The sequence below is a fragment of the Lepisosteus platostomus genome, chromosome 19, assembly GCF_059453375.1.
Source record: "Lepisosteus platostomus isolate fLepPlt1 chromosome 19, fLepPlt1.hap1, whole genome shotgun sequence".
In the NCBI taxonomy this organism is placed as follows: domain Eukaryota; kingdom Metazoa; phylum Chordata; class Actinopteri; order Semionotiformes; family Lepisosteidae; genus Lepisosteus; species Lepisosteus platostomus.
In genome coordinates, this window is record NC_142629.1 from 12,299,150 (window position 1) to 12,309,510 (window position 10,361).

The 10,361-nt window shown below is 41.3% G+C and overlaps 1 protein-coding gene across 3 annotated transcripts in view; it reads right to left on the reverse strand.

The window, feature by feature from the left end:
* usp31 (ubiquitin specific peptidase 31) overlaps nt 1-3,163 on the reverse strand; it is a 52,376-nt gene extending 49,213 nt beyond the window's left edge. For 2 of the 3 annotated variants that reach the window (XM_088613009.1, XM_088613008.1), the window contains exon 1: nt 1,559-3,163. In XM_088613009.1, coding sequence (XP_088469135.1) covers nt 1,559-2,083 — 525 coding nt within the window. In that variant the 5' untranslated portion in view covers nt 2,084-3,163. The remainder of the gene's footprint in view (nt 1-1,558) is intronic. The other variant, XM_088613007.1, reaches the window with a different exon arrangement.
* Between the last annotated feature and the right edge of the window lie 7,198 nt (nt 3,164-10,361).

The following is a 10,361-nucleotide window of genomic DNA, read 5'->3' on the forward strand; positions in this document are numbered from 1 at the left end:
ACAATTAAGGCCCACATGACATGGCCAGGACTACTACCAGGCGCCGCAGTCTTGAATGTCTTTGTGTTCCAGCAATCTCGCAGCCTTCTCTGTCATTGTATAGCTGATCATCGCCCACAAACAGCAAAAAGACAAATGCCTTCCAGTGCTGTCAAATCTTCAGGCAGAAGAGCAAAACACCCAGCACTGGCAGAAGACAAGATGCTTTTGCAGTAACACAATCCGGTGCTTGCTGTGCTGAATAGTGCAAACTCCTCAAATTTTAATTGGCCTACTGGCTGAATCTTCAATTGGTTGCTGGTAGGAAATTCCAACAATGTGAGACCTCTAACTGCACTGACAATCTCAAAGGACTGCAGGGAAACCAAAAATATTTGTCACAAAGCAGTTCAAGTCAATCGTGGTTTGAAGGTCTCTGTCCGAGCCAATAAAACAAAACAGCAATGTGTTGAATTTTAACTGCACGTTTACTTGGATAAATAACTAAATAAGCTCAAGTACCCACCAGCTGGTGTTGGCTTCTACACTAGAACCTACGAATGATGCCCGCTGAGGGATAAATCAATTTTCCCGGGTTAGTCTGAGATCTCAAACCCCTCCCACCATTCTGAACACTAAAAAGCCAAAAGATACTTGTAAACTGCTTATCAATGCGAACCTACAGTAAATAAGAAGATTCTCAGATACACGGATACAATTATCCCGGGTGACCAATGTGGAGTCATATTTAGCCTTTGAACTCCTTTTAGCAAACTTCTTTGGTGCTCATCTTCTTCAACTTCAGATCAGAAGTTTGAAAAGCATTTTGGCAAAACAGTTCAGCCTTGGAGAAGCACTTCAGTCAGTCAAATTCCTCAATGTGAAGATTAAAAATTGGAATAAAGAAAGTCCATTAAATTAGGATAGGTTACAACATCCTAATTTCCTCTTGCACATGATTCATCAAAGTTGTCAGACACAGATGCATCACGTTAATAAGGTATCTGACGTCCATCAGACATCCCAAATGAATGTGGACTGCTACAGAAGGCGGCATGAGTTAGCTGTACTGCACAGTTTTATGTGAATCTGAAAGTTATGTATACCAAGATCTCAGCTTCTAAATGCACTTTGATATTTTCTTAACATTAAAATGTAAGAAGACTTGATCCAAGAGGATATTCACATTGGTATGGAATGTCCCTCTAGTGCCATATTGCTCCAGAGCTCTGCCTATCTTTTCAGGAGCGTTTCATTTCCCAACCCAAAACAGTGAGAGACCCTGAAAACAAGATCCAGGACGCTCCAATACAATTTTTCACCCTTTAGAGTGAGGACAGAAAATACAACCCCAACGGCGGCCAGGACGAGACACTGCGAGCCTGCATGTGAAGCTCAGCCGGACTGTAACAAGCCGGGCCTCCGCAGTATCCACCTGTGTAACCCCCCGACTCATCGAGGGCAGCTCGGGCCACACACCTCGTGTTTCTCCCCTCTCTGCAATCAGGGCAACCCCGAAACACGTGCCAAAACAAATGAAAAGGAGCGAGGTTGGGAGGAGGCGGCAGTGTTCGCTTACCTTGAAGTCCCGACTATGCTGCGGGGTGTACTCGAAGGTCCACAGCGCCCTGACCAGTCCGGACAGCTGCTCCGTGACCTCCCCTCTCTCCTGAGGGCCCTTTTTCTGGAGCAGGACGCTGTTGGCCTTCGGCTGGTCGTCGGCGTCCTCGTCCCCACGGTACTGCTCCAGAGCCAGGTACTCCGCGAACAGCTCCGTGTTGCTCAGGCACTGCAGCACGGCGTTCATGAAGCAGGTGTTCCCGTGGTTTTTCAGCCCCGCCACCCCGGGGACCCTGTCTCCGATAAGGAACCCGCCGCAGTCGCTCTCGTCCGACTGGGTGGAGCTCTTGCCCCCCGACTTAAAGGTCGCGAAGCCCCCGTCGTCTTTCTCGTCCTCCACCGGGTGCTCCTCGGTGCCGAAGTGGGACAGGGTGGACAGGGTCTTGAGGACCCTGCTCATGAAACTCCCCACGGACCGCACCGAGCCCCGGCGGAACAGCTTCTTGCTGAAGGATTTCTTCTCTTTTGTCGCCGCTTTAGACATCGTACCGCGTCTCTAAGGGCATGCCCGTGTATCTATCTTTTTTTTTAAAAAAAGAAGAAACAGGTTCGGTAAGACTCACTGAAACTGGCTGGGAGACTTTCAGAGTGCCATTGCGTCCGATTTGAGCTCATCCACGCTGATGGCAATGGGAACTCCACGAACTTATATTATCGATCACGAGAGCTGTTATTATGGCCATTTTTAAATGCCCTGAGCTTGTGCCAGGTCTGAATATTCACTTTTCAGTTTGCACCCATGTCTACGCCAGTCAAGAAGAGTTTAAGATCCCATTCACTTCACCTTTACTTTAGCACTACAGTAGGCAGCGTCAATCCTCTGCTGGACGCCACTGTTTCTAGATCCTAAAATAACAATATGTACAAATACAACCCCACTGTAATTACCTCAGTTAAAAGCTAAGGCCGTCCCCTCCTTTTACCGAATGTCATTTATATTCTTCGGTGCCATCTTCGGTTTGTTCATTCCAGTTGACTCAAAAAAGGATTTAAAATTGAATCACAAATCGCCGACCCATGACGGAAAACCATGCTGAAAACCAAAAAAATGCAAACCCGGTGGGGGGGGAAATCGAACTTCGTCCCCACACTGCTTTCCCGATCTTCACACGGCTCATGTATAATTAAATAAACCGCAGCTCCACCCCACCGAATACATTCCCGGCGATTTCAGGTTGCAGGCAAGGAATTTCCCCTTTCGCATTGAAATGAAGCAGCTTTTGCTAGCTGCTACTTTGCCGTTTTCCCAGAGAGTAATTGCTTCCAATGTCTCCCAGCGCCGGCGCTCTGCACTCTAGCCTCTGCCTGCAGGAAAGCCCCCCGAAAGCCCACAGGAGACGCAGAAGTGCCCCTTCCCCCAAAAAAAACTCCGGCTGCAATCCGGGCATCGGAAGATCATGTTTCCCGAGGCTTCGGCCGCTTCTTTTTCCGGGCTTTCGTCGTCTCAGACCAGGAATCTGCCGAACAGATCCAGCTCCATTGCAACGAAGGCCGCTGCTCCCTTCTCCATCAGCAGAAATCACAGACACTGCAGGGCGGTGGTGACGGCTGACGTCACGGCCAAACAAAAAGGGTGTCCACGGCGCGCAGGTAGCGGCTGATCATGCCTGCGAGGAGCGGGGTGGGCTGGCACAATGCGGTGCAGATCTAAATATAACCTTTATTAATCCATTTCTCTTTCAGCGACGAGAAAGCCCACTGCCGTGCCTTAAAACAGACGTTGTCTGTTACAGGAACTTATAAAAATAAAGTCTGGTTGTTGTATAATAAATTGTTGGTGTTCAGAAGTCGGGGTGCTAATATGGTTTTCGCCTTTAGCGTGCCAAGGGTTTACAAACCGCACACACGGCAGATATTTCTAGTGCGATTTAGTGTTCTTTCTTTTTTTGCGGAGCCACACTGGATAAAATGCACATTTTAAGTGAACTCTTGTTTTTTCAGTGTTTATTTCACCTGGATATTAATCTTTTTTAACCTGTTTAATGGCCAGCCGATTAATGCCGTCGAAATGAAATGTCCTGACCTGAACCTAATTGGAGTCAATAGCAACAGATGTCTGCTACAAACACGTTGGATACTGTCACACTGCTTTTATTTTCAACCACTTTTATCAAAATCACACAACTGACTTCTGTTCTTTCACTTCTAGTTCTGTTTTTACTGTTTTGAGTGTTATCTAGTGTTGTGCTCTTTAAATCACTGACAAAAAGAAAGTATTTTAAGCCATTCACGGATCTTAAATAACTTAGATCAAATGGTATAATGTTGCTCAAGTTTTTTCTTCACACCTGTACAAATTGTTAGAGAACAATTATAATCACTTTATACGGTCCACAATGAAAATCTCTCTTCATAGCTGAATGACGACACAGGGTCTTCAATCGGCTTGATGAACACGTTTAGATATTTGCTTTTTGAAATAGTTGCATCAGATTCATCTGAATTGTGATTGAATATTGCAAAAAAAAAATCTTAGTCACATCCTCTGGATAAAACAATTTCGATTTGTAATAGCGCTGCTATGTGCATTACCAATAAAGTCATTACCTTAGAACGTTACTAGTCCTTTGAAGCAACATTCAGAGGACTACATTATGGTGAAACTTACAGTACTGTTGTGAAATCAACGTTGTAAAGTGTGCGACTTAGCAGGAATCGATTCTGAAGCACAGTAGTCCGTAACTGCTTTAACATTTAACATTAAAAATACTACGTTATTTTATGGGTTCAATACATATATTTAAAGATGTAAATTACAATAGGTAGTTTTTGTTCATGGAAACTGGATAATACACATGTACAAATAAGCGCACATATTTACTTTGAGAAATAAATATATATCAGAAAAAAATAAAATAAATGTTCCAAAAGGCATACTCGTGTACACGTTCTACAGACAAATCCATATTATTCTCGTTATTAATAGCGAACAGTCCTTTAGTGATTCTGTATCTTTTATTCAGTGGAGTGTCTGCTACCTTTGGTAAATGATTACTCTTATGCTTGCGTGCCTTTCCGCGAGTGAACGCGGACTCTTCAGACCAATCTGTGTAAACCGGAGTCCCTTGCAGTACCGTGAGGAAATGTTGTTTTGAGTGGATCAACGTAATGTGGGTGTTTGACTGGCTTTGAGTCGGTTTTGAGTTTTGGAAAGAGCGAGACGGTTAACATGGATGTGTTAAAGAGACGTGCATCGGAATTTTACCTTTTGTGTTCCCAGAAATTTTCCTTCTTTAAACCTACGTTATTAGCACGTTTAGAAGTAATCCACGGCCAACAATGACTCAAATGGTTCAAAAGTTTCACAGGAATTTATTGAATTCTCTCTTTTAAGTGGAACTTTAACAAGAAATATGTTTTTCTGTGTGTATTTTCTACTGTTTTCTCCCCTCTGCCCCCTTGTTTATTCCTGTTTGAATGAACTGTCTCTGCCCAAACCTACTACACAAGACTAGCAAGAATTGGATTAATCTTGGGCTGCAGCTCGGGGAGTCGAAACAAGTCCCTGCATGACGACTACAGCAGGATAACGTCCTTACTGCACAGCCCAGGTAGAAGACTAATGAAGGCGAATCAACAAGACAGGACATACTCTTCACCTAAAACTCTCTTTGCTCTTTTCTGTTTAGAATGCTTTACATCTAAGGTGAACACTTAATGCCTAGAAGCTGGATCTGTATGTATTACAATGTAATATAATTTACATGTAATTATACTTTTATTTTGTGTGGTCAGCTGATCCCCTATTCAGCTGTTTTATGATTGTATAATTGCTTTTACTATGAAAGCTTTTAGCCTCTTTACCTACAATGGGGAATTGAATTGATGTCTTTGAGTTATTTCTGAAGTAGGTGGCTTCTGCTTCATGTAGCAAAAGCAAGAAAACATAATTTTTCCATTCCAGTTAATGTTGTTTGTTTGGGTTTTTTTTTCATCTGAACAATTTCTTGCTTTTCCAGATTGGGCGGTTACAGGAACTACCCATTCATGTAGCTCAAGAATGGAAGAGAGTCAAGACTGACACACAGAAGGAGAGAGAAGGAGTATAACTAAAAACTAAGTAGTAGTCTTTTTTTTTCTAAATCCAATATCAAGCTTAGGTGTTCCAAATTCTCATTTCTTTGAGCACCACAGAAATTGCAACTTTCTCTTTACTGTCCTACCTTGTATACCTTTGCTTTGTTATTTTAGGGACACCAATGTTGGAAAAGCAACATTTCTTCCATTCAGTTCTACTCCACTATGCACATTTCGCTACAGTTGTTCTACTTTTGATTTTTACCACCAGGAGAAAATCAGGAGATCAAAGATCACAGTCACAGGCCTTTCTGGAATGCAGACGGCAAATGTTGAGTCCATTCTGACAATATAGTTTGCAGACGTTAAAAAGCAATGCGGCAGCATGTTTTGAATTACACAGCTGCTGAAACTGAAATTCCTCCAAAAGTTCAGCACTGGAGAATCTTGCTCACACTATCAGATCTTTCTACAATTCCAATTACATACTACTGTACGACTTCTTCCAGTGTTTTTTTTTGTCACTGTAAATATTTTAACAAAATGTAAGGTATTGCCATATGCGTAAGTGACAAAGGAGAGGAGGCCATTCAGCTATTTTGGTCTTTTCATTGTCACTAGTTTGATTTTGTCCAGCTGCTTTTGGGGAAAATTGCTTCAATAACCTAGGTGGGCAGTTTTTTCCCAGTCTCCCATAACTCTTCTTGTAATTCCCTGCTACTGTTTTTGGACATGTGTGCATATGCACTAAGCCCGTAGTTGGAAAATGTCCAAAAAACTTACACCTGATGAGAGTATTGTGAGTAATACTAGTTTAGTCCTTCAAACAAATGCTAATCCAGAAGATAATGGACTGTGTACCAATCTGTACATATAGTACAGCCCTGAAGGGTGGATCTGTAATTACCAGATTCTACAATTACATTGACAGTACATTGGTCTGACAAATATTAAAGGGATTAATGAAATTAATGACCAGGGGAGGGTGCACAGCTGCATTTACAAGTTTCTGGTTCCAGTCTGACTGGTTTTTCCACACAGACTCATGACATTGCACTTCTGAACTTTTCTAATCAAACTATCTGTGATGCTTCTAGTGATTCAGTAATGTAAAATGATTTTAATTTGAACAACACCTTATCTTTATACCTGGTTTGAAGTAATGATAAATTATATTTTATTTTTTTCCTGAAATATTTAACTTGGTTTTCAGTACCTTCAATTGTTTTTGAATTTCCATAAAATGTATTGCAATATACTATATCTTGCAAGTTACCTTTGTAGCATGCCTTGGACAAAGGCTTCCATAATGTAAGTTCCTGTCAATAAAAAACACAATTCATTCTGAAACCCAGGATCTCTACACGAGGAGGAGGAGCTCATTGTTAGAAAAACATTTTTTATTTCTTTAGTTTAAAAATACTTTGGTGTTGTGAATCTCATAACATCAGGTATCACACTACCTGATCCCAGTGATAAATATTCCCTTATAATCAATTAAGACAGAGTAGTTTTGAATTGCAAGAGGTGACTGACAGGTCGTGATGAAGAGAACGTGGTTGGATAATAATCCTTAAGTAATGTCCAATTCCTGATACTTGAGGACCAGTGACCACAGCTGAGCAGGTTATGCGAGTCTTCTTGAACTATCAACAGCGTAAAAACCTGAGCAAAAAGGGTTAAAACTGTCAATTTATGTTTTAACTTGTCCATGTTAACCCTCTTCCACAGTTTCAAAGCTTTTGATAATTTAAAGATACATTCTGGACTGTAGCCCTTGACAGAACCAAGAATGTAAACTCCTGATTCTGCCATCCTGATGCCATTCATTCCTTATTGATTTTCTCTCTGGAGCTCTGTGTATTCTCTATAAGCCTGCTGACAGAACCCAAATGATATAAAGTTTACAGAAGCCTAAGGAAAGACATATTTATTCAAGGGTGTAAGTCTGCAAAGTCATTCAATTAAACTAATGTGAAGGCGGGATGGGTTGATTTGTACAAAACCCTAAGACCATTAAAAACTGTGGGGCATTCCAGGAAACCTGCTGCCTCGAGTCTTGGTTTTGTCTCAGGACATGATCATTATCTCAGGGTGCAGCAAGTGACAACGGACTGCTCATTCAGAACTGCATAGAGGAAGGACTGTAATGGTGTACATCAGGGACAGTGGCCAACTCTGGTCCATGGGTGGCATCATTAATCGTCAGCTTTAAGACTGACAACAAACAGAAATTTCTGATCCATTTATTTACTATAGTAGAATTCCAGTCTGTTGCGCATTCTATGGAGTATTGCGGGGCTACAGCCCAAGCCTATGTGTTTTTTGCTGGTTATAATTGACAGAATGACAATGCAGTTTCTATTTGCAGACATTCAGACAAGGCCAACATAGTGCATCTGCTGGAAGACTTTGCCATTCTAAGAAGTCAATGGATTCAGTGGACTCATTCCAAAAAGATAGTGCGGCTTTCCTTCTGTAATGTTTTATTTGTCTGCGGTGACATTTAGCATAGGTGCTAAAAACAGAGTGCCAATTAAGTTCCTTAGGAGTATTAATAAGCCAACTATGCTGCCAAGTCAGTGAAAGGCAACACAGAACAGAGGAGGCGCACTAGATGAAGTGTAAGATACTGGCAGACAACAGAAGGAAATGTTTCTGCAAATTCAGACTTACGGTTTCATACCAGGATAAGCCCCAATACCACCAAACCTAAACCCACCCTCTTTTTGATACTTTATCTTATTCCCATGTCATCATGAAACAGTTGTGAATCTTTGGTTGACTCAGCCATGGTTTCTTGTGAGAAAAACAATTTATAGAAAACACACTGAGCCATCTGCAGGGTTTCAGTTAACTGCTCTTCACACCACTTTGACATTTCAGAACAATTTCTAAAAACTGCTCCAAGCTATTAATAGAAGAACACAGAATTACTCAAATCTATTAACAAGTATCACTTGTTAATTATTGTTAATTAGCAGTATTCTGTGCAGTCAGTTACCATTTTATGTAGATCCTTTCATGTTAAAATAAAAATCACCTCTAGTAAAAGTTAAGGTGCATAAATGTCTTTCAATCTAAACTTAAAAATACAAAATGCTGTATGTATCCTTGCATATATTGGGAACTGACTGGAACATGGGTCTCCCAGCTCAGACAGTCTTGAAACCCATTTCTCAGTGAAAGCAACTGCAGTCAACAGGAAAGTGCCCTCTGAGCAGAGTCAGGCCGTCTCTGTGAAAGCAGATGGTAAGCGTGTAAATGTCCTTATTTTGGGTGGTGCTCTAATTGGTGGTTTGGGATGCTGGGAACTCTCATTGGACATAATAACTGACTTCAAATTTAAGAGGTAAATGTTTCAGACTTTATTTTAATAGTCCTTTAAAAATCCCTTCATCTTTTTACAGTGCTTTCAATTGCAAGAGGTGGTGTGGCTTGAACACGCAGCATGGGAGTCTGCTTCGTCAGAAGCTGCGAAAAGCTCATAGCCCTTTGTGCATTGAGAACAAGAGAGTCAGCTTGATAATCTACATTTTCTGGCATTTTCTTGTCTTCACATAATTATATCTAATGTTAAAAATCATCACACTTAAGATACAATACATGCAATTCTTCACTTTAAAAGAAAACCATTGTGATGATTAAAATCTTCTCTGGACAGGTTATTAATGTGTTAACAACCCCTTCACCCATTATCGCATCACAATTTCAAAAATCACTCTGTTGATTTTCCTTAATGCTACAAGATGTATAAAATGTGTAAATGTAACAACATGTTCATGCTCCTGCAATATTAAAACAACTTTTGCCTGTGTTTACGGTACACATTTCTATTCAGACAGCCCAGGATGTTTACCCTAAACATCCTGAAACGAATAAATTTGTAATTATTTAAACCCTATATACAATATAAGATTCCTCCATATCAGTTAATTACATGAGTGGGTTCCTCCATGCCTATGAAACAGTGTAAGAATAATAGCAGGCTGCAACAGTCAGAATCCTCTAATTTGAAACAGGATTTATTAGTCCTCAATAATCACTTGTAAGTCCTACTTCCTAGAAGGCTCACAAGCTGTTTTTTTTTTCAATGGGAGAAAAATAATATAAAATAGTCTAGATCAGAGCTACTTAACACACCCTTCTCAATCCACTCAACTGTAAGACTTAAGTACAACTAGCATCTTAATTGTAATCTGAATCTTGCTAATCAGCAATTAAATTATTAACAAATTGTGTACAGTACAATTGCACAGTTGGATGCAAAGAGCCAAAGTTGGGATATCTTCTGTTCTGGACTTTGGCCTAGAAACAACTAAAGATGCAAACATAAAAATAGATGTTTAGGAAACAACTGCAATCTGTTTTTCCCTCACACCAGCAAGGAAAGGATCAATCCAGTCCAAAAAGTAGCCAGGGAAGGTTAGAGACAAAACCATTTTCCCTTAAGAGGCCAGCGTAATTGGAGAGCGAGAGCTAGCACAGCAGTCTGTGGTCCTCAGCTTCCCCCTCCATCCCCTCCTCTGTGGCTGTAGACTGGCTGATGCACCGCCTCTCCTCATGTGTGGAATACACGCCCCCAGGGCCCAACGCTCTATGGCATCAGCAGTGAGCTGGGCAGCAGGGGAAAGTGGTCCCAGACAGCGTTACATCACAGAGTGGTTACATAAAGGCCCTAGGCTTAAGCAGTACTTGAGTGGGAGCCAGCAGTGTCAGCAACTCCAGCATCAAGGCTGCTGTAA